This window comes from Nycticebus coucang, chromosome 1 (assembly GCF_027406575.1).
Source record: "Nycticebus coucang isolate mNycCou1 chromosome 1, mNycCou1.pri, whole genome shotgun sequence".
NCBI lineage: Eukaryota > Metazoa > Chordata > Mammalia > Primates > Lorisidae > Nycticebus > Nycticebus coucang.
The window spans coordinates 127,626,331-127,652,099 of NC_069780.1; the positions used below are offsets into that span (position 1 = coordinate 127,626,331).

Genomic DNA, 25,769 nt, shown 5'->3' on the forward strand with positions numbered 1-25,769 from the left:
AGTAGCCAGGCATTGTGGTGTAGTCCCAGCTACTTAGGAGGCTGAGGCAAGACAATCGCTTAAGCCCAAGAGTTGAGGGTTGCTGGGAGCTATGACGCCACAGCACTCTACCCAGGGCGACAGCTTGAGACTCTGTTTCAAAAAAAAAACAAAGAAGAAAATACTGTGTGATGACAGTGACAAGAAACGTACCACAGGCCAGGTGCAGTGGCTCATGCCTGTAGTCCTAGCAGTCCGGGTGGCCAAGAAGGCAGGATCACCTAAGCTCAGGAGCTCCAGACCAGCCTGAGCAACAATGAGAGCCCCATCTCTACTAGAAATACAAAACTAGCTGGGCACAGTGGTGGGTGCCTATAGTCGCAGCTAATCCGGAGGCTGAAGCAAAGGGATCACTTAAGCCCAGGAGTCTGAGGTTGCTGTGAGCTAAGACAATGCCACAACACTCTACCCAGGGTGACAGAGTCTCAGAGTAGTTAATTAATTAAATAAAGGTGCCACAGCTGAGGAGCCTGAACCGTTCTGTCAGGGAGGATAAAATTAGTGGTAGGTTTCATTCTGTCCTCTGCTCTTTTTTGAATCTAAGAAGATATTAATGCACCTCTGGTCAAAAAGAGGAAGAAAATCTCATTCTCTCCGCTCCCCTTCCACTCTTCAGTCCCTGCTCCTTCCCAGGAGTACAGCAGGACAGCAGGAAAGGCAGGCTCAGGGCTCTCTCACAGAGACTGAGACCTGGAGCCAGGAGGGCCCAGGCACCCTGATGGAGGACCCCACCACCACTTCTCGCCTAGCGTCAGCCTCATGACCTGGGGTATGGGGCCTGAGAAGTTCACCCAGAGGGGGAAGGTGAGGGAGAGGACAGGCAGGAACTCCAACTTCAGGAAAATAGGCACCCCAGCAAATGCCTTAGCATTTAACATTCTTTTCAAAATTCTGGAGGGGAAAATGTTGAATGCCTTCAATCTAGAAAAATGAGGTACTTCTGAAGTCATCGTTTCTGGTCCTTTGTTAGCTGTCATTCTGGATTTTAGATGAATCTATGACAGACACATAATTATCATTACTATATGAATCTGTCCGAAAACAGTTAAATGTTATAATTAACTCTTGAATTTCTGATCTAATAATGAAGGACACCAGGAGCACAAATAACAATAAAACCCCCCTAAAAACAAAGAAAAAAGCGCATTACCCTGCTGTGTTCCTGTAGCACATTTACCTGATCCTAATGCAGACTTAAGACCCATGTCTTGGTCAGCAGCCCAACCAGGTACATGCTGATGGCAGGAACTCGGCCTGGCATTAGTTTGCCCTGGATAGGCCTGAGACAATCATGAGGTGACAGTAAATGACAAACAATGAGAGGGAATCTACCAACTGGGAAATACCTCTGATTTAAGTCTTTCGATTTCTGTGTCTTGATCTTCAAGTTGATGTCGGAGTTGGTTAGCTGCAATTTTTTCTGTCTCTACGATCTGAACTAGATGAATGTACTTCTGCATTAACACTTCCCTCTCAATCAAAATGTCTGCATAACTTGAGAGAAAATGACACAGTTAGTCACTGAGATACTGTTCTGCTGTAATTCCATATAAAGCAGCCTACTCTGCATTTCAAAAAGAAGCCATGAACACAGTTGGTCTGGCCATCTCTCCAGAAAGATTAGCTTTCAGCTTACACTGGGCATCCTTAAATGATACAGAATTTGTTCATTTAGTGGTGACTGCCACCCACAATTTTGTCGTAAAAGTGAGAAAAGTGCAAGTCTTAATTGAAAGTAGTGCATCTCTTTTAACAAAGAAACTGAGGCCTTCTGAATTTATGGCATATGGTTTCAGAGATGATATTCAAAATATTTCACTGAATAAGGGGTATTAGCCAATCAAAATAGACCTGCACCAAGCAGAACGAATACAGTGACCATCAGACCAGGCACTGGCTGGAAAGAGCTATTATGACGGTCCTAGTGACCGTTATCCTTGTTGGGCTTTCTTTAGGATTGCAGGACCATCCATTACTCTATTTCCAAAGGCAACAGAAGCAAAAATTCCATTCTAGATATAAGTCTAGATTCTTTGGACCTTAACTCCAGCAGCCTAGACTGTATTCATTTTTGTGGCCCAGTACGGTAAAGACAAAACTTGCTCTTAGGTTTTTACTGATGGTGCAATTCTATGGCATCTGGAATTTTGCTTTCAGACCTTCTTGTACTATTCAGGATGGTAAAAGGCACATTCCTCCATTCATATCATCTTTCTCAAACGGTAACTGTACCATTAGTAATAACTAATAATAGTAATAACCAATAGTAATACCCATTAGTAATAACTAATAATAGTTACTCTTTAAGGAGCACATGGGATGTACCATACATTATCTCAGCTCCTCATCCCAGCAACCCCAGAACTCAGGATTTGTGACCCATTTGCACAGAGAAAGAATTTGATCCTTACTGAGGCAAAGTAGTGACCTCAGATCACACAGCTAGTAGGTGGCAGAATGGGGTTCAAACTAAGGTCTGTTTGACCCCCAAACCCATATTCTTAACTGCAAGCTAAGTCATGTCTCTCATGAGAAATAGCATACTGGATATCAACAAGAATGTTGCCTGATCTTCTACTAACTTACCTTCTTTTTGGGAACTTGGGCAATGGAAGCCATGTTCATACCACAAAACCTGCCCTCATGACCACATTAAACCAGCCTAAAAAGAGACAACTGGCCCAAGCTAGGCCAAATAGATTCTTTCTCTTCAGAGTCTGAGATGGTGTTCCTGCCCTATTTGCTTGAACTGCAAAGGTAGGAACTTGAAAATTTAGATTGCTGTTACCGGACAGCCATGTTTGACTGCATCCATGCCAAAACAGTCAAAATGAGTCTGCTGGAGAGGAAAGTAGCATCAGATGTTCAGAAAAGCAGAGGACAGGAGAGGCAGAAAGGATGAGACAGAAAGATGATGGCTGCCTGGGTTCTGTGACCTTTCCACTCCCCAGTTCCAGAATCTCATGACATCTGAATACAATTTTACCTGGGGGTCCAGTGAGATATTGCAGTTTCCTTCTATTAAATTCTCTTTCTAATCTAGGTAAACTGGTTTAAACCAGGATTGTGTTACTCAGAATTAAAAGAGTCTCAAGAAAATTCTGAAAATCGCAATTTTAGTTCAATTATCTCAACATCCTCGGCACCTACATCACACACTCTATTACTGGTAGAAAAGAACATAGTGTCAGCAATATTTTTAAGTCACTTGTTCTGAGAAGATACCCTAAGAGAATAGAAAGAAAGGCTAGGTAAGTACAAGTGGGAGGAGAAAAAAAGAAGAAAGAAAAAAAGACAGCGGAGTCTTCACAGATGCTCTGGGGAGCTTTAAAGGGAGAAGATGACTATAGAGCGTGAGAAAAGTAATTGTTACGATAAAATTTCTGCCCTTTCTCATCAATTTTATTAGAAATATGCCAAATTGATTATGAATATAGTAGATCAGCATACAGGAGTGAAGCAGTATTTTATTTTCTCTTCTAAAAAAAGAAAAAGGCACGTCCGTTTCAGGATGTAAAGCTGAATTCATGCAAACTCATCACTGATGTGTGCTTGCCTTCACTTCCTAGTTCCCACTGAAATGCTTACAAAAACTGTTTTCTGTTGAAAGAATGAAACCATGAAAGCATTATGAAACAGGAAAATGTGCCATCAAGAGACCAGACACTTTATGAAATTCCAAGAAGAGAAAAAAGAAGCAAGTAGAATTAGCTTGGTGAGAAAATTAGAGTAGTGGAAACCACAGATACAGACACCTTGCATAATAAGCTTGGTTCTCACCAAGAGTGGCCCAGAGAAGCTCCAAGCTCAGGATCAAGAAACACAAAGAATGGGAGCAGGCAACAGTGATCACTATGACATTTCATTAAACAAGTGCCTTCAGAACATCTGGAAGTTAAGCTGCTCCTCTTCATACACCCCCAAAATAAAGAAATACAATGGCACAAGTGGCTAGGTGGTGCCTGTCGCTCAAATAAGTAGGGCACCGGCCCTATATGCTGGAGGTGGCAGGTTCAAATCCAGCCCTGGCCAAAAACTGCAAAAAAAAAAAAAAAAAAAAAGGGCACAGGTGGGCAGTGACATGCCCCCAGTTCACCATTTAAGGTCTGTTCTTTGTAGGAAAATGGAGTGCCTTCCTAAAGAAGGTTCCTAACAAAGGATCTGGAGTCTAAGAAAGAACAGAGCTTGGGTTTACTCCAAACATCCAGTGCAGACAAAAGGATGAACCTGGAAAGGAAAGGCATCAAGAATGCTTGGACTGAAATACACAGTATTAATTTTCTATTGTGTAATGAATTACCACCAGATTTAGTGGTTTAAACCAACACATTTTTATTATCTCATGGTTAAGGAGTACAGGCTTACTTCAGATCCTTAGCTGAGGGTCTCACAAAGCTATAATCAAGGTACCATCTTGGGGCTTGAGTGGGGAAGAATCTTCTTCTAAGTTCATTCAAGCTGTTGGAAAACTTCATTTCCTTGCACCTGTGGAACTCAAGGCAGCTTACAGCTTCGAGGCCAGTAGGAGAGCATCTCTAAACCTGTCTTGAAGGCCTTTCATCTGATTAGGTCAGCTCACCTAGGATAATCTCTGTTTTGATTAACTCAAAATTACCTGATTTAGAGTTGTGATTACATCTTCAAATCTCCTTTTCTTTGCCATATAATGTAATCGAATCACAGAAATGGCTACCCCACCACATTTGCCATATTCTGGTGGCTAGTAACAAGTAACAGGTTCCAACTTGTGGGCTAAAGGGTACGGAATTATTCAAGCAAGCAGACAGCTTGCTTTCCTGCTGTCTGCTCCCACAGCTGAAAAGGAAGCCAACACATGTTATATGACCCTGCATTCACGTTCAGAGAGTAAACCCAGACCAGTTATCTATAATATCTCACAAATCCCTTCATTTAGAAACAAGGAACGGTGGACACTTGAGAAAACCAGACCTTCCCCCCTGACAGTAGGCAGCATCTAAGATGGTCCCCCAGTGACCCCTCCCTTCTGTTAACTCACACCCTTATGTCATCCTGTGCCCTCGAGTATGAAGTGGACCTAACAACTCCCTTATAAGGAATACAATATGTCAAAAGCGCTGGGGTGCACTTCCAAGGTTAGTTTATGGGAAGGCTCTGGCTTCCATCTCACCTGCCTTCCCTTGCTATTTGCTGGTTTGCTTAGAGGCCAGCCAGCTGGAAGGTTGTGAACTGCTCTATGGAGAAGCCCATGAAAAGCAGGAACCAAAAGAAGCCTCTGGGAAGTAGCTGTTTAGGAACTGAGCTCAAGCCAACAGCTGATAAGAAAGAGAATGTAGCCAACAACAGCATAAGTGAACTTGAAAGCAGATCCTTCCCCAGTCAAGTCTTCAGATGAGAATACTGACCTGGCCAACATCTTGATCATGGGCTGTGAGACACCTTTGGGCAGAGGCACCCAGCTAAGCTATGCCTAGATTCCTGACCCAAAGAAATGGTACATAATAAATTGTTTACTGTTTCAAAAATTTCTAAGCAGCAACAGATACCAAACACAGCCCCAAACAGAAAGGGACACTAGTGGGAACAAGGCTAATTCAGACAACAGAGGTTTATGACCTTCAGAGAGATAAGGAAGGACATCAGAGCCGTAAAGCAAAAAGAAGCTGCCATGGAACAGGAGAAATGAGATAAGAAGAAGTGTTCTTGGAAGCAAGAAATAATTACTAAAATTATAGAGGTCAATGGAGGCACCAAATAATGACAATGCAACAGACATGGCTAAAAACTAAGCTAGGGGGTTAGAAAGATAAAATAAAGAGCCCCAGACCAAAGCACTGGAGACGAGAAATACAACAAAAACTGAGCAACGCAGAGCACAGGCCCAAGAAGTCGAACATGTGTCCTTTGGAGTTCCACAAAGGAAAAAAAGAAGGTGCATTGCAACAGGGAGAAAACAGGGCAGGAATCGAAGAAACCTTCCCTGAACTGAAGATGGCGTGGTTCAAACTGAAAGAACAATTCCAATACCAGACAGGATAAACGAAAATGCTTCATACCCTGATTCCTCCTGGTAAAACATCAGAGTTTAAAGATAGAGAAAAATTACAAAAGCTTCCAAAGAGAAAGAATGGGAATCAAAAGGCAGTGAGAATCACGCTGACATCACATTTCTTATCATGAAGTTGAGATCTAGGTGACAATAGAGAATTGTAGAAAAGACATTTTGACCCTAAATTCCTCTACTGGGGCCATAGTTACTGACCAAGTGTCAGGAGAAGACAGGAAAGGTTTACCAGCTCACTCACACGTACTGCAGAGGGAAATTCTGAGAAGGTTTCCAACCAAACAAAACAGAAAGCAAAGACAATAAAATGACACGGAATGAAAGAAAACAAGAAGACAGGGCGGCGCCTATAGTTCAAAGGAGTAGGGCGCCGGCCCCATATGCCAGAGGTGATGGGTTCAAACCCAGACCTAGCCAAAAACTGCAAAAAAAAAAAAAAAAAAGAAAGAAAACAAGAAGACAAATGAAGTAAAGGAAGCTAGAAAGAAAACAAGTCAACACATGCATATTCTCCTTCGTGGAGCAAAGATTCACTTCCAGGATTACATTTCACCCTCCGTGGGCCCAAACGCCAGCCCTGATACACAGCACGTGTTATATACACAATGTAAGGGTCCGCTAGTGGTATTTGTATTTCCTCTTTTTTTCTTTTTATTTAAGGTATAAATAGAATATAAACAATATAAATGTTTAAAAATGTATTAAGTTCCTCGTTAGTATAGTGGTGAGTAAAAAAATAAAAATAAAAATAAAAATTTAGGAGAGACAAGATGGCGGACTGAAGCCAGCTTTCAACAAAGGCTCCCGTCCAGAAGGAGAGTTAAGGGACAGGAATTTAGTAAGTATCCTGGTGGACTTGAGCCTCACCAAGAGAGAAGGCTGAAGAACGCACATCAACACCGCTGAGGCAAGTTGTGATCACAAGGACGCAAACAAAAGGTACAAAATCCACCACCAAGCGGACGGGAGTCCCCCTCCCCCATGAGACCGGCTCTGTAGCCCCACAATTGAACAAGTGGGCAGAAATTAAAGGCCCTCCCACTACACTCCACGGGAGAGACCTTCTAAAAACTGGACCTACCTCCCCTACTGGGGTGCCGTGGCGTTCTCCTGCCGGACATAGGGCTGAATAAAACTTTGGGAATCCTTTGCCGGCAACCCTGAATCCCCGGCGCTCCCCTCCCGCCCACTGAGGTCTGGAGGCCTGTCCCCCAGGACTTCGGATCCTTGGGTGATTTCTCAAGGGGAGTGGACAGTCCCCGAGTTGCGTCTGGTCAGCATTGACTCTGAGGCGCGCCGAGTGAGGAGAGGGCGCCGGGCTGAGGGGGAGTCACGCCTCGCGGCACTTCCCTGCGGTGCAGTGCACCAACCCTCCCCGGGCATAGGGGACCCAAGACTGAATCAGACTCTGGCCTCCCCGCTGAGAGCTGAGAACCCCTACTCTCACTCGGGGTCTGAGGGCCTATCCCCCAGGAGTTCGGCTCCTTGGGTGATTTCTCGAGGGGAGTGCACAGTGCCTGAGCTGCGTCAGGTCAGCGCTGACTCTGGGATACGTGAGCGAGGAGAGGGCACTCCGCTGAGGGGAAATCAAGCCTTGGCGGCACTTCCCTGCGGTGCAGTGCAGGAGCCCTCCCCGGGCACAAGACTGAATAAGACTCTGGCCTCCCCGCTGAGAGCTGAGAGCCCCTACTCTCACTCGGGGTCTGAGGGCCTATCCCTCCGGAGTTCGGCTCCTTGGGTGATTTCTCGAGGGGAGTGCACAGTGCCGGAGCTGCGTCAGGTCAGCGCTGACTCTGGGATACGTGAGCGAGGAGAGGGCACTCCGCTGAGGGGAAATCAAGCCTTGGCGGCACTTCCCTGCGGTGCAGTGCAGGAGCCCTCCCCGGACCGTAGTATTGCGTGAAACTGAATGAAACTCTAGCTTCCCCCCGCCCCACTCCCAATCCGGGTCTGGGCGCCCATCCCCCAAGAGTTCTGATTCTTGGGGGATCTCTTAAGGGGTGTGGATCCAGCACAAACTGCGGCCGCTCAGTGCTGACTCTGGGGCGCGGGACAGAGGATAAAAGGGTCGCCTGAGTGCCCACACCAGAGCAGCAGTTCCCTGGAGGTAGATCAACAGCCGTTTTTTCTTTAACGGCAGAACGCTCACTTCTGGATATTCTGAGGCCACACCCCCTGTCTCCCTGGGCAACCAGAGGAGGCCACCTGTGTCACGACTCACAAACCCAGAAGCCTCCAGGGCGGGGCCGACCCAGAGAGGTGTTCAGACGCAATTCTCCAGCAGCAAAGACGTTTGAACTCAAAACAGCCCATCTCCTGTAGGCGACGACAGGAACAGAGACAGAACCTCACAAAGTTGTCTGTTCTGTTCTGTTCTGTTAGCAGCATCCATCAGGGACGGGGCTAAGCCTGAGTGAACACCTCCTTCCCATCACCTGCATCAAACACTCAAAGATGTCAGGCCCCATCTCCTCCTGCTAGATAGCGGCAGTCTGCGGGGGCCTGGCAGACTTCCTCGCGATTCAGGCAGGTGCAAACCCCTGGAGTGTCTGTTCACTGCAGGCAACTGGGTTAGCCATCTGCAGAGATACCAGTGACTGGGTCCGACGGAGGGGCAAAGTGGGGAAGGAGACGTCAACCTTCCCAGACTGCTCTGTTTGCGGGGTGGCTCCTCCTGACTCCACGCTACACTGGAGTGAGCTGTCTCAGAGGAGTCACCAGGCCCCTGTGATCCAGTTCCCAGAGACCTCTTGAACCCTTCCACCTGAGACAAGTGCCGATTGAGACAGTTGATTCGGACCTTTTGAACTGGGCTAATAGACTGAGGACTTTTCAGGTGGTGCCCTGGGTGTGCGATTGTAGGAAGGTTTGATTCTCCTTTTCCAACTGGGGCCAGAGGTGGGCAGGCGGGGTGACTTAATTGCTGATTTTTCCACACAGCTGAGACTTCAAGCCAGAGTAGAAGTTGCAATAGGATAGAACAGAAACCAGCTGAAAACAAGACAGAACCACTTTGCTCCACCACACCAGACAGGGCCCCAGTTTCTCAGGCCACAACACTGTACGGGCCCTCGATAAAACCCCAGGGGAAAAACCAAAGGGAGTAAACCATGGGGCGGAATCAGCGGAAAAACTCTGGTAACATGAATAACCAGAATAGATCAACCCCCCCAAGAAAAGATACGGCAGATGGGATTGAAGATCCCATTCATAAACAACTGGCTGAGATGTCAGAAGTCGAATTCAGAATTTGGTTTGCAGACAAGATTAATAAAATGGAATTAGGAATTCGTGGAGAAATTCAAAAACTGTCTCAAGAATTTAACGAATTTAAAGACAAAACCACCAAAGACTTAGACACACTGAAACAAGAACTTACAGCCCTCAAAGATATGAAAAATACAGTAGAATCCCTCAGTAACAGAATGGAGCAAGCAGAGGAAAGGATTTCTGACATTGAAGATAAAGTCTTCGAACGCTCCCAATCTCTCAAAGAGGAAGAGAAATGGAGAGCAAAAACGGATCACTCACTCAGAGAGCTCTCAGATAATTCGAAAAAACATAACATAAGGGTTATAGGAATTTCGGAGGCTGATGACGTGGCAGCCAAGGGCACAGAGGCCCTTCTACATGAAATTATGAAAGAAAATTTTCCAGACATGCCTAGAGAATCTGAAATTCAGATAGCAGACAGCTTCAGAACCCCAGCACGATTCAACCCCAAAAAGCCATCTCCCAGACATATCATAATTAGCTTCACTAAAGTTAACATGAAAGAGAAGATTCTCAAAGCAGCCCGGCGAAAGAAAACTATAACGTACAAAGGTAAGAATATTAGAATAACTGCAGATCTCTCTGCTGAAACTTTTCAAGCAAGAAGAGGCTGGTCATCAACTTTTAATCTCCTAAAGCAAAAAAACTTTCAACCCAGGATCTTGTATCCAGCTAAACTGAGTTTCATCTATGATGGAGAAATTAAATACTTCAATGACATTCATATGTTGAAAAAATTTGCCATAAGTAAACCAGCTCTTCAGGATGTTCTCAGACCTATCCTCCACAATGACCAACCCAATCCTATACCACAAAAGTAAACTCACTCAGAAACTTCGGATCAAACTCCAACTTCCACACTGGCGAAAGGATTAAAAATGTCCACTGGACCTTTGAAAAACTCGATACCCAAAATTCCACCAGACTTATCCTTACTCTCCATCAATGTGAATGGCTTAAACTGTCCTCTAAAGAGGCATAGGTTAGCTGACTGGATACAAAAACTTAAGCCAGATATTTGTTGCATACAAGAGTCACATCTCAACTTAAAAGACAAATACAGACTCAGGGTGAAAGGATGGTCATCCATATTTCAGGCAAATGGTAATCAGAAAAAAGCAGGTGTTGCAATTTTATTTGCAGATACAGTAGGCTTTAAACCATCAAAAGTAAGGAAGGACAAGAATGGTCACTTCATATTTGTTAAGGGTAATACTCAATATGACGAGATCTCAATTATTAATATCTATGCACCCAACCAGAATGCACCTCAATTTATAAGAGAAACTCTAACAGACATGAGTAACTTGATTTCCTCCAGCTCCATAATCGTTGGAGATTTCAACACTCCCTTGGCAGTGTTGGATCGATCCTCCAGAAAGAAGCTGAGCAAAGAAATCTTAGATTTAAACCTAACCATCCAATATTTAGATTTAGCAGACATCTACAGAACATTTCATCCCAACAAAACTGAATACACATACTTCTCATCAGCCCACGGAACTTACTCCAAAATTGATCACATTTTAGGTCACAAGTCTAACCTCAGTAAATTTAAAGGAATAGAAATTATTCCGTGCATCTTCTCGGACCATCATGGAATAAAACTTGAATTGAGTAACAACAGGAATCTGCATACCCATACAAAAACATGGAAGTTAAATAACCTTATGCTGAATGATAGCTGGGTCAGAGATGAGATTAAGAAAGAAATCACCAATTTTTTGGAACAAAATGACAATGAAGACACAAGCTATCAGAACCTCTGGGACACTGCAAAGGCAGTTCTAAGAGGGAAATTTATAGCACTGCAAGCCTTCCTCAAGAGAACGGAAAGAGAGGAAGTTAACAACTTAATGGGACATCTCACGCAACTGGAAAAGGAAGAACATTCCAACCCCAAACCCAGTAGAAGAAAAGAAATAACCAAAATTAGAGCAGAATTAAATGAAATTGAAAACAAAAGAATAATACAACAGATCAATAAATCAAAAAGCTGGTTTTTTGAAAAGGTCAATAAAATAGATAAACCTCTGGCCAACCTAATCAGGAAAAAAAGAGTAAAATCTCTAATATCATCAATCAGAAACAACAAAGACAAAATAACCACAGACTCATCAGAAATCCAAAAAACCCTTAATGAATATTACAAGAAACTTTATTCTCAGAAATATGAAAATCTGAAGGAAATAGACCGATACTTGGAAGCACGCCACCTTCCAAGACTTAACCAGAATCAAGTGGAAATGTTGAACAGACCCATATCAAGTTCAGAAATAGCATCAACTATACAAAACCTCCCTAAAAAGAAAAGCCCGGGACCAGATGGTTTCACGTCAGAATTCTACCAAACCTTTAAAGAGGAATTAGTACCTATATTACTCAACCTGTTCCAAAATGTAGAAAAAGAAGGAAGACTACCCAACACGTTCTATGAAGCAAATATCACCCTGATCCCCAAACCAGGAAAAGACCCAACAAGAAAAGAAAATTATAGACCAATATCACTAATGAATATAGATGCAAAAATATTCAACAAGATCCTAACAAACAGAATCCAGCAACACATCAAACAAATTATACATCATGACCAAGTTGGTTTTATCCCAGGGTCTCAAGGCTGGTTCAATATACGTAAATCTATAAATGTAATTCAGCACATAAACAAATTAAAAAACAAAGACCATATGATTCTCTCAATTGATGCAGAAAAAGCTTTTGATAATATCCAGCATCCCTTCATGATCAGAACACTCAAGAAAATTGGTCTAGAAGGGACTTTTCTTAAACTGATAGAGGCTATCTACAGCAAACCCACAGCCAATATCATATTGAATGGAGTTAAATTGGAATCATTTCCACTCAGATCAGGAACCAGACAAGGCTGCCCATTGTCTCCATTGCTTTTCAACATTGTAATGGAAGTTTTAGCCACCGCAATTAGGGAAGAAAAGGCGATCAAGGGTATCCATATAGGGTCAGAAGAGATCAAACTCTCGCTCTTCGCAGATGATATGATTGTGTATCTGGAAAACACTAGGGACTCTACTACAAAACTCCTAGAAGTGATCAAGGAATACAGCAGCGTCTCAGGTTACAAAATCAACATTCATAAATCGGTAGCCTTTATATACACCAACAACAGTCAAATTGAAAAAGCAGTTAAGGACTCTATCCCATTCACAGTAGTGCCAAAGAAGATGAAATATTTGGGAATTTACCTAACAAAAGACGTGAAAGATCTCTATAAAGAGAACTATGAAACTCTAAGAAAAGAAATAGCTGAAAATGTTAACAAATGGAAAAACATACCATGCTCATGGCTAGGAAGAATCAACATTATCAAAATGTCCATACTACCCAAAGCAATATATACTTTCAACGCACTCCCTATTAAAGCTCCACTGTCATATTTTAAAGATCTTGAAAAAACATTACTTCGTTTTATATGGAATCAGAAAAAACCTCGAATAGCCAAGACATTACTCAGAAATAAAAACAAAACAGGAGGAATCACACTACCAGACCTCAGACTTTACTACAAATCGATAGTGATCAAAACAGCATGGTATTGGCACAAAAACAGAGAAGTAGATATCTGGAATAGAATAGAGAACCAAGAGATGAATCCAGCTACTTACCGCTATTTGATTTTTGACAAGCCAATTAAAAACATTCAGTGGGGAAAAGATTCCCTATTTAACAAATGGTGCTGGGTGAACTGGCTGGCAACCTGCAGAAGACTGAAATTAGACCCACACCTTTCACCATTAACTAAGATAGACTCTCATTGGATTAAAGATTTAAACTTAAGACATGAAACTATAAAAATACTAGAGGAGAATGCAGGGAAAACCCTTGAAGAAATTGGTCTGGGTGAGTATTTCATGAGGAGAACCCCCCGGGCAATTGAAGCAGCTTCAAAAATACACTACTGGGACTTGATCAAACTAAAAAGCTTCTGCACAGCTAAGAACACAGTAAGCAGAGCAAGCAGACAGCCCTCAGAATGGGAGAAGATATTTGCAGGGTATAACTCTGACAAAGGTTTAATAACCAGAATCCACAGAGAACTCAAACGCATCAGCAAGAAAAAAACAAGGGATCCCATCGCAGGCTGGGCAAGGGATTTGAAGAGAAACTTCTCTGAAGAAGACAGGCGCACGGCCTTCAGACATATGAAAAAATGCTCATCATCTTTAATCATCAGAGAAATGCAAATCAAAACTACTTTGAGATATCATCTAACTCCAATGAGACTAGCCTATATCACAAAATCTCAAGACCAGAGATGTTGGCGTGGATGCGGAGAAAAGGGAACACTTCTGCACTGCTGGTGGGAATGCAAATTAATACATTCCTTTTGGAGGGATATATGGAGAACACTCAGAGATCTAAAAATAGATCTGCCATTCAATCCTGTAATTCCTCTGCTGGGCATATACCCAGAAGACCAAAAATCACAACATAACAAAGATATTTGTACCAGAATGTTTATTGCAGCCCAATTCATAATTGCTAAGTCATGGAAAAAGCCGAAGTGCCCATCGATCCACGAATGGATTAATAAATTGTGGTATATGTATACCATGGAATACTATGCAGCCTTAAAGAAAGATGGAGACTTTACCTCTTTCATGTTTACATGGATGGAGCTGGAACATATTCTTCTTAGTAAAGTATCCCAAGAATGGAAGAAAAAATATCCAATGTACACAGCCCTACTATGAAACTAATTTGGGACTCTCACATGAAAGCTATAACCCAGCTACAACTTAACAATAGGGGGAAGTGGGAAAGGGGGGGGTGGGTAGAGGGAGGGGAATCGGTGGGAACACACCTGTGGTGCATATTACAGGGGTATTTGCGAAACTTGGTAAATGTAGAATATAAATGTTTTGGCACAGTAACTGAGATAACGCCGGAAAGGCTATGTTAACCACTGGGATAAAAATGTGTCAAATGGTTTATGAAGTGAGTGTATGATGCCCCATAATCATATCATTGTATACACTTATGATTTAATAAAAAAATTAAAAAAAAAAAAAAAAATAAAATAAAAAAAAAATAAAAATAAAAATTTATAAAGTAAGAATGAATAATAATGAAAGTAATAAAACCTCAGGGGGAGAGAAGAGAAAAAATAATGAAAATACATTCTAAGTTTGAATTTACTTATCTTTCCTAGCAGAGAGGCAATTCATACTGCCTAAAGTTGATAAATCAATAGAGGGTTAGTTATATTATTTTAGGACATAAAATCAAGTAATACAAAAGACAAAAAGATGTGAGTAACAAAAACAGAGGAGGCAAAAATCAGGGACATATGAAGCATTGTAAGGGCGCTAAATTTTTCACCATTACAGCTGAGATCCAACAAAACTGGCTAAAATTATTAAGGCAAGAAAGAGATAAAGGGCTTCACGGAATTTAACAAATGAATGACCAACAAGTGCATGAAAAAAGCACTTATTAATCAAAGAAGTACAAATTATTTGTCAAGATTTCGTTTAAGATTTTTAGAAAATAATAATACTCAGGGCTGGCAGAGGGATAGTAAACAAATGTTGTCCCCTAGTGCCACTGGAGTGAGCCGCTCTAGAAAACATCACAACATGTATCAAGGCAGGTTCCAAAGGTCATATCCTCTGTCTTAGTAATTTCATTTCTAATAAATAACCCCCCAAAATAGTCAGAGACCTGCACACCAAGATACAAAGAAACAAGAGTTCATTCATTTAAAAAAAAATGAGAAAATTGAGAAAATCCCAAAAATATATATATATAATATGGAAGTGGTTAAACAGTAGTTTATCTACAGAATAAAATGATAACAAGGCATTTAAAATTGCATTTTTAAAGGCTAGTTATAACATAATGGAGCACATCCATCCCTACAGATAAATTCATAGAAAAAAATGAAAAATCAAGATGTATGTTCATATGCAGAGGGAGAAGATTGTGTATGTACACAGATGTAAGGGAGAAGGGGAGAAAAAGACAAAAAGAAAGATAGGCACTCCAAGTGAGGGAGATAGATCAAAACATAAAAGGGAGTTGTCTCTGGCTAGTGAAGTTAAGGAAAAAAATTTTTTTTTTTTTTTTTCGGAGACAGAGTCACATTCTGTTGCTGAGGCTAGAGTGCCATGGTATCAGCCTAGCTCACAGCAACCTCAAACTCTTGGGTTCAAGTGATCCTCCTGCCTCAGCCTCCGGAGTAGCTGGGACAGCAGGCACCCGCCACCACACCCAGCTAATTTTTCTTTTACCAGACTGATCTGGAACTCCTGAGCTCCAGTGATCAGCCTGCTTCGGCCTCCCAGAGTGCCAGGAAAGGGTTATTTTTAATTACCTCTTGAGTTACTTCTTTTGTGCTTTTCTACATTTTCCAACATTTCTATTATATAATATTAAGTGGGTAAAAACCCAAAATACTAATGATAATTATTTACTGCATGCTTTGGAATTATAAGTAATGCTTCCTTCTTTCTACATTCCTATGAATCCAAATTGATTCTTTGAGTCAATACATATTTACTGAACATTGTTATGTATTCAGGAACTGTTCCAAGCTCAGGGAACAGGAGTAAAGAAAGTAGAAAAAGTCTGTGCCCTTGAGAAGCTTACGTAGTAGAGGGGAGAGAAGATAATAAAGTTAATAACAAAAATACGTAGCATGTCACCTGGTGATCTGTACTGTAAAGAAGCAGAATAGGAAGTAGGGGCTGGAGGGGTCTAATTCTAACCAAGATGTGAGAGTGGTCCTCAGGGAGAAGACAGTACTAGGGAAACAACGGAGGGAGGGAGCTATTGCATCCCAGACAGCCGGTGCAAAAGCCCTGTGGTAGGAGTGGGCCTGGCCTGCCTGAGAAATAACAAAGTTGTGGGCTTCCTGGAGAAGAGGAAGTGAGAGGCAGCAGAGGGAACAGGATTCTAAGGCATGTGGATCAACATAAAGTCTCGGGTATTTCCTGAGGTATGAGCTTTGATCAAAGGTGGGACAAGATATGACTTTTTTTTTTTTTTTTTTTTTTTTTTTCATTGATACAAATGCTTTATTGAAACTCTATTAAGATATGACTTTTTAACAGTATCACATTGCCTGTTGTGATGAGCAAAGACAGGAGTGGAGGGAAACATAAGGAGAGAAGTGGGGACAGTTGGGGGGTATTGCAATAATCTAGGCAAAATAGTATTAAGCTAGTTCAGCACCTGCCAGGGACTTGGCACAGAAAAGTCATTGTCAAGTGAAGTAAGTCATCTAACATGCTTTCATCTTCTTCACATAGTAATTTTCAGATCATGCAATTTATTTCATGGGAACTCCTCAGGTTACTACTCTCACTCTATTCATACCAAAGTATTTCCTCAACGTTGTATCACAAAGCTTTCTTTATATATCCTAACAGCAAATGAATGTCTACTCTAAGATTGTGTTAAATCAGCTAAACAGGCATACATGGCTTCCCTTCAGTATTTTTCTATTCTACTATATTACAAATATGTATTCTGTCTAATTTAATTTTCCATTTACTAAATAGTGCTGAAGTTTAAGATTTTTTTGCCCAATCCTCTTATTATTTCCATTTGTTTTTTATTTATCCTTTGCTTTTTAGTTCAACTCTCACACACACACACAAAATTTCTCACTGCCAAAACACATATAAATCAACGTGATGAAAACAAGACTCAAAAATAAACTGTTGAGCACCAACAGATAGCAAGACTGGAATATATGTGAGAATAAAATATTGGTATATATTTAGGAGTTAATCATGAATTGCATATTTCAAAATAGCTATAAGAGAGGTTTTTGAATGTCTTCATCACAGAAAAATGATGTATTTAAGATGATGAATATGCTAATTGCCCTCATTTGATCATTATTTAATTTATACAAGTATTGAAACATCACCTTGTACCCCATAAATATGTACAATAATTATGTACCAATCATAAATAAATACATTTTAAAAACTCCAAACCACCACCACTCCATATAGGAGAATGGGAATATTCAAATAAAATCCTAAAAAGTTCAGAGAAGGGGCACAGTGTGACACCGCAGTCACTAATTATTTTTATAGAAGGGCAAAAATTGTATTAGCTTAGGAAGAAGTTGTTAGATGGGCCAGAATCTTATCCCTACTTATTTTGATGGAAGATGTATTTATAAAGTGAATTATAACAAAACCCAAGATGAAAAGTCTTATTAACAGGTCCCCCTCTAAAAAGAACTCCAACTAACTCCTGAATTATGCTTCATTTTATTGAGGAAACTGTTCAGAACCAGCGTTTCTCACGTCGTGAGAATCATGCTGTCTTAGGGAACAGCAGGGCAGCAGTACAGCGCTTGCCCAAGCATCATCTGCTCAGGGCGCACCTAAGAAAGTCCGCTTCCCAGATTTCAGCTTCACTCAGCCACCTCCGTATTACTGCCGTGTACTGTTTCTGGCTCTCTGATTCTCCCACATCAACATATCCACTTCACTGGCTAATCAATATTGCTTAGGTTATCACATTAACATGAGGTCCTAACACTGTCACCTCCATCAATCTCCTCTCTCTACTGACAGGCTTTTCCCGTCAAAGCTGCCCCCTTACAATGAATAGGCACTCAAGCATCTCAGCTTAGTGAGATCAAAAACAGGCACAAAAGGCTCTGCGCCCATAACTCAGTGGGTAGGGCACCAGCCAAATACACTGGCCCGGGCCTGCTAAACAACAATGACAATGCAACAAAAAAATAGCCAGGCGTTGTGGTGGGTGCCTGTAGTTCTAGCTACTTGGGAGGCAGAGGCAAAAGAAACGCTTAACCCCAAGAGTCTGAGTCTGAGGTTGCTGTGAGCTGTGATGACAGAGCACTCTACCCAAGGTGAGGTTAAAAAAAAAAAAGAGGCACAAATTTTAAAGCCTAAAACCCCCTCTTCTAAACATTGCTCCTTTCCTGTTCTTAGTTACAGTTCATTACTCAAACATTTGATTAACTTTGGGATGAGTGGAAAGTTGTCAATAATCCTTTCTAAAGCACAATTAAATGTAAAAACAGGGAAAATACTATTACAGACAAATAGAATGTCATTAATGGTAAAGTTATTACTTTGGGAAAGAGAAATTTTTTTTTTTTTGTAGAGACACAGTCTCACTTTATGGCCCTTGGTAGAGTGCCGTGGCCACACACAGCTCACAGCAACCTCCAACTCCTGGGCTTAAGCAATTCTCTTGCCTCAGCCTCCCGAGTAGCTGGGACTACAGGCGCCCGCCACAACGCCCAGCTATATTTTGGTTGCAGTTTGGCCGGGGCCGGGTTTGAACCCGCCACCCTCAGTATATGGGGCTGGCGCCCTACCGACTGAGCCACAGGCGCCGCCCTGGGAAAGAGAAATTTTAAGGAATGCTTCTAAAAGTGAACATATTTTATAGCACTACATTACAAAACTGAGGAAAATGTTTTAACACAGTAGGTACTAACAATTCCTTCCTAACACTGAGACTTTGATTTCTTTCAAATGTACATAAATAGGTATTTTTTTTTTTACTTAAAGATCATTTATATTCTGTTACTTCTCTTTTAGAGCCCAACCTATATATTTCTTTTTTTTTTTTTTTATTGTTAAATCATAGATGTGTACATTAGTGTAATCAAGGGGTACAATGTGCTGGTTTCATATACAATCTGAAATATTCTCATCAAACTGTTCAACGTAGCCTTCATGGCATTTTCTTAGTTATTGTATGTAGACATTTGTATTCTGCCTTTAGTAAGTTTCACCTGTACCAATTCTAAGATGCATCGTAGGTGCGGCCCCACCCATTACCCTCCCTCCACCTTAACCTCCCCCCTCCCTTCCCCTTCCTTGGCCCTTTCCTCATAGTCTTGTGCTATAGTTGGGTTATAGCCTTCATGTAAAAGCCATAATTTAGCTTCATAGTAGGGCTGAGTACATTGGATACTTTTTCTTCCATTCCTGAGATACTTTGCTAAGAAGAATGTGTTCCAGCTCCATCCATGTAAACATGAAAGAGGTAAAGTCTCCATCTTTCTTTAAGGCTGCATAATATTCCATGGTATACATGTACCACAATTTGCTAGTCCATTCGTGGGTCGATGGGCACTTGGGCTTCTTCCATGACTTAGCAATTATGAATTGGGCTGCAATAAACATTCTGGTACAGATGTCTTTGTTATATTGTGACTTTTGGTCTTCTGGGTATAAACCTAGTAAAGGAATTATAGGATCGAATGGCAGGTCTATTTTTAGGTCTCTAAGTATTCTCCAAATATCCTTCCAGAAGGAACGTATTACTGTGCATTCCCACCAGCAGTGTAGAAGTGTGCCCTTTCCTCCACATCCACGCCAACATCTCTGGTTTTGGACAAATGTACATAAATAGGTATCGATAGGAACTCTCTTTATGATCACAAAAAAATTATTTACCAAGAGTACATGTATAATTATACTAATTAAACCAGAATAGATTTAAAGGGTTTATGAATTCTCATGTTTAATTTCCACTACAAGGACTCTACACACAAAAAGCAATGGAAACAACTGTCAGTGAGATGTGAAGACGTTGCTGACGTGACTGTAAAACGGCGCAGCCACCATGGAAAGCAGTGCGATCGTTCCTCGAAAACTAGAACATGGATTTACCATATGACCTGACAATTCCACCTCTGGCCTTATACCAAAAACTGAAAACATGTTCACATGAAAACCTGTACACAAATACTCACAGCAGCATTATTCAGAATAGCAAAAAAATGGAAACAAAATTCACCCATAAAGGGGAATGCAATTCTGATGGAAACTACTATACTGATGAACCTCGAAAGCATTATGCTCCGTGAAAGAAACCAGACACAAAAGGCAAGTATGATTCCATTCACATGGAATCTCCAGAACCGATAAATCCAGACCCAAAAAGTAGATTTAGTAGCTGTCTAGAGCTAAGGGCAGTGGGGAATAGGGAGTGACTGCTAACGGGTATCAGGTTTCTTTTTTCTTTTTCATTATTTTTTTTAGAGACAGAGTCTCACTTTGTCGCCCTCAGTAGAGTGCTGCAGCATCACAGCTCACAGAAACCTCCAGCTCCTGGGCTTAGGCGATGCGCTTGCCTCAGCCTCCCAAGTAGCTGGGACTACAGGCAACCGCCAAAATACCCGGCTATTTTTTTTGTCGCAATTTGTTGCAGTTCAAACCCACCACCCTCATTATATGGGGCCAGCGCCCTACTCACTGAGCCACAGGCACTGCCTGGGTATGAGGTTTCTTTTTAAAATACTAAAAATACTCTGAAATTAGTGATGATGATTGCATAACCTTGTGATTATACCAGGAAAACAATGTATTATGCACTTTTAAATGATGAATTTTAAGGAATATGAAACATATCTTTTTTGTTTGTTTTTTGAGACAGAGTCTCACTATCTTGCCCTCAGTAGAGTGCTGTGGCATCACAGCTCACAGCAACCTCCAACTCTTGGGCTTAAGCAATTGTCTTGCCTCAGCCTCCCAAGTAACTGGGACTACAGGTGCCCCACCACAACACCCAGCAATTTTTTTGTTGCAGTTGTCATTATTGTTTAACAGGACCCGGTGGGGTTCGAACCCGCCTGCCTTGGTGTAATGTGCCCAGCGCCCTAACCACTGAGCTTTGGGCACCGAGCCATGAAACATACCTTGATCTGAAAAAATAAAATGTTTATGTCCCACCCCAAATAATATACTTTTGACTGTTTTATAATTCAAAAACTCCAACGTAAAAAAAATTCCAAGATAAAAAATTCCAAGACAAAAAACTATGCAAGGCAATTTGAACAAAAATAAGATACAAATGAAAAATATTTTTATCATACAAAGAGCTCATTTAAAAACTGACAGAAAAAAAAACAATAGAAAAAAATGTGAAAGGACCTAAGATGATAATTTGCATGGGAAACAGGCAAATATTAGTAATAGCAAAAATATGGTCAATCTCACCAAGAATCAAGGACATGCTCATTACACCAAGATATTATTTTTTTCACCTGTCAATATAATAAACATTGTTTCCAATGACTCCAGCTCTCTCCTGCCCTAGTAGAGGGAGATTAAATTGGTACATACATTTCTGAAAAGCAATTTGGCACCGTGCAGGGGTAGGGAGCAAGAAACAAGTAGTGCACAATTTGCTTTGAAGGAATTCAGGCTGACAGAGACACAGACATATAAACAAATCAATGCAATAATCACTCAGGTGATTTGAAAAAAAAAAGAGTTACAGTGGGGACTCAAAGAAGGGACTGGCCAGGCCCTCGCGCCTGCAGAGGAAGATCAGCTCAGAGCACTAAGATGCCACGGTGTGAGTCCGACTGAAAGGGACATCCCAGCACATTACAATTCCCACGTGTTATTGCTGCAGCTGGAGGCTGGGGCAGCAGGGGCAGGGGTGTCATGAAGAGAGCACAGAGGTCAGCCCGGCTCACTGCATCCTGGAACTCAGGGCACAGCCCAGCATTGGGTAGCAAAGTAATAAATATCAGTGAAATGAATGTTTTCTTTTCTTAAAGCAATCTGGAGGTCTCGCTCTTTCCCTGCATCTGTTTAAAATGTTCTACAATGAGTAGTGAACTTAATGTAACAACTGAAAGCAATAAGGAGCCCCGAGCTTCTTTCAGCAGGTCAGATATTCTTTTCAGAAAGGGCCCCCTGGGAACTGCACAGAGGACAGATCGGAGGAGGCAGAGTTGGAGGAGAGGTTGCGGTGGCTGAGCCACCACCCACACGGTGGACACCTAGGGCCTGAACCAGGAAACTGCTATGCACACAGAGCAGAAGGGAGACCAGCCGTGATCGGGGCAGAATCCACACTGGCAAGTGACCAATGTGAGCAGTGAGGAGGGGGAAGGATGACATCCTGCTGGCTTGAGTGGCTGAGAGTACCGGACACTACTCCCCGGACAGGAGGAAGGAGACACGAAACTCCTTAGAGAAAAATATGAGTTTGGGTTTGGACTTGCTAAGTCTCCAGTAACTCTGAGCACCCAATGGAGGCGGCCCTCGGTGCTCAGAGTTACTGGAGACTTAGCAATGCAGAAGAATACATATTGGTGAATTTCTACACATAATGGAGCAGCATGTATCTTGGTGGAGTCAGACTGACCTGGACTTGAATTCCCACTCTGCCACTCCCCCCTTGGGAGGGCATTTCCTCTCCCTAAGACTCATTCAGTGGGGACAGTGCCATCTACTTTATCAACTTGTGACAATTAAATGAAAGAGTTGCACTGTGCGTGTAGCGTGGTGTTTAGAGAGGAAACATCGAGAAGGTGGCTCTGTCTGTGTGGCTTAGGTCTTGGGATTGGACGCCAAGTGAGGAGTCAGGAGGAGCAAAAGTGAAACCCTGCAGAAGCCACCACATCAGAGAAAGGGACAGAACATGAGGAGCAGTGAAACAGGACAAGAGATCGTCAGAGAGAAGGAGAATCGGGAGTGAGAAATGTTCGGATGCAAAGAACAAGAATTTTGAGGTAAGACTTAGATCTCTACACATCCATGTTTTTAAAAACTCCCAAATTAATGTATAAAGATAGGAAATAATGTGAATAAAATAAAAAAAAGTCTGTAATTAGATAATCTATCTATCCATATATAAGTATATAGAAAAATCTGGAAGTATATACATTTAAACCATCACCAGTAAACACTTCTGAGGAAGCAGTTTGGCTTGGAGAAATGGGGGTAAGGGCAAAGTGACTGGGAACTATCACTTTTGCATTGTCTGAATTATCTTTTCTTTTTCTTTTTTTGGCCAGTGCTGGATTTGAACCCACCACCTCCGGTATATGAGGCCAGCGCCCTACTCCTTTGAGCCACAGGCACCGCCCTATCTTTTCTTTCTCATGAAAGCTTGTTTTTATATGTTACTTGTATGATTCAAAAGTATTAAACATAAACAAAGTTGAATTTACATAAGGAAAGAAAAGCTTTGCTATGTATGTCTCCGATGACCCAGGTGACAATAGATTCAATGGAGTAGGGACAAAATCCATCATGAAGAGCTGAGAAAAGAGAGAGCAGGTGCTGTCTGTGTACCTAGGGAGAACTACCAAAACATTTCTTCAGGAAGCCCAGCTGCCTGTGTGTGAGGTGACCCTAGTTAGCACACAGAAAAGGTTTTTATTTTTCTTTTAAGACAGGAGAGATTTTTAGGACAGCCAAAGGATGTAGGAAAAAAGCTGAGAGACGAGGAGTAAACAGACTGGAAATAAAAGAGAGAAATGGGATAACTAATGGAGCAAGAACCCAGAGGGGGAAGGCTCAGTGTGGAGATGGTCCTCCCGGGGCGGTGCAGAGAGTGGGGAGGCTCCATGCGGCTGAGATGGTGCCCATGCGAGGACACAGCTGCGTGTCAGAGGGGCGCTGACACTGCAAGGCGAGCAGAGTGCTGGAAGCAGAGCCACAGTGAGGAATATCAACGACAAAATAACTGACAGGTAAACGCAGTAACACAGGCTGAAAATACAAGCCCAACTGTTCCTCATAGAAAATAAGTTTTAACCATCAAATCAAGTGAAATCCTTCACAGTTCACAACCATACAATCCTTTCTCTATCAGGTTGCACTTTGCAGGCCTAGCGGGGAAGAATGCTGAATTCCCTTTCAACAGAAGAACTATATTGAAAAAGGTATCTGGAAGCAAAGCCCTGACAGAGGAGTTGTTAGTAAAAAATAAAATAAAATAAAATATATATATATATAATATCTCAAATGAACAAAATACATGTTTTCAGCTTTACAGTCTTAACTGTTACAGAGAGAATACAAAATGTGGCTTTGGGGAAACAGCATAAATGCCCCCCAACCCAGGAATGGATTAACAAGCTGTGGTATATGTACACCATGGAATACTATTAAGCCATTAAAAAAATGGAGACTTTACAGCCTTTCTATTAACCTGGATGGAAGTGGAAGACATTATTCTCAGTAAAGCATCACAAGACTGGAGAATCATGAATCCTATGTAGTCAATTTTGATATGAAGACAATTAATGACAATTAATAACACAGTGGAGGTGGGAGAAGGGGAGAGCAGAGAGAGAAAGAAGGAGGGAGGGGGTGGAGGAAGGAAAGGGAGGGATCTTGGTGTGTGACACACCTTTTGGGGGCAAGACACAATTCTAAGAGGGACTTTACCTAACAGATGCAAGCAGTGTAACCTGGTTTCTTGTACCCTCAATGAATCCCCAACAATAAAAAAATATATTAATCCATTCGTGGATCGATGGGCACTTGGGCTTTTTCCATGACTTAGCAATTATGAATAGGGCTGCAATAAACATTCGGGTACAAATATCTTTGTTATGACGTGATTTTTGGTCTTCTGGGTATATGCCCAGTAGGGGAATTGCAGGATTGAATGGCAGCTCTCTTTTTAGATCTCTAAGTGTTCTCCATATATCATATCAATGTACACAGCTATGATTTAATAAAAAATAAAAAAAATTAAAAAAATATATATATATGGCTTTGGGATTGCTTTAGGCTATAACATCACTGCCCATTTCTGATTTTCTGTCCTGTGGTTTTGCTGCGACACAGGAAACATTTTCAGCTTTTCTGTGTAATCACTCTTTTTTTCTGATTTGTGAGGGATTTCTCCATGCACATTCTGCAAAGGGCTGATTTCACAGGGATGATACCCACAATGGCCTTTAGTGCTGTACATATTTTTATACCTTACGCTTTGCTCTAAATTAAGCCTCTAGTATTTAAGTGAAAAGAATGAGGTTATGAGCAGTAGGTGCTTGGCGTCTGATGCAGTTACTGGGGGGGGAGGGGGTGTCTGTGTCTGTGTGCATGCACATTGTTTTCTGAGCAGACAGTGAGAATGAACTGCCTAAGGCACATGTAATCAAAAGGACCACTGATAAAAGCAGACCCTACAGGGTGGATTAGGGTTTTCTCTACTGGAAAAGAGAACAAAGCTTAATTGAAATATTTAACTGGAGGATTAAGTCTCCCTGCTCATCTGGTTGGGGATGACAAAGTGAAAAAAAGGGTTAGGTCAAGCCCTTGCCCAGCTCATTCTGACACGGGCTCTATGGCAGGGTATCATATTACATCTGATTCCTTTTTCCCTTTGGATGCCCCCTTTTATTTCTTTTTATTATTATTATTTATGTATTTATTTATTTTTATTTATTTATTTTTTTTTTATTGTTGGGGATTCATTGAGGGTACAATAAGCCAGGTTACACTGATTGCAATTGTTAGGTAAAGTCCCTCTTGCAATCATGTCTTGCCCCCATAAAGTGTGACACACACCAAGGCCCCACCCCCCTCCCTCTGTCCCCCTTTCTGCTTCCCCCCCATAACCTTAATTGTCATTAATTGTCCTCATATCAAAATTCAGTACATACGATTCATGC

General features: G+C 41.7%; 1 protein-coding gene across 2 annotated transcripts in view; it reads right to left on the reverse strand.

The window, feature by feature from the left end:
- RASGRF2 (Ras protein specific guanine nucleotide releasing factor 2) overlaps positions 1-25,769 on the reverse strand; it is a 274,601-nt gene that overhangs the window by 165,198 nt on the left and 83,634 nt on the right. For both annotated transcript variants that reach the window (XM_053587375.1, XM_053587384.1), the window contains exon 3: positions 1,386-1,533. In XM_053587375.1, the coding sequence (XP_053443350.1) occupies positions 1,386-1,533 (148 nt within the window). The remainder of the gene's footprint in view (positions 1-1,385; positions 1,534-25,769) is intronic.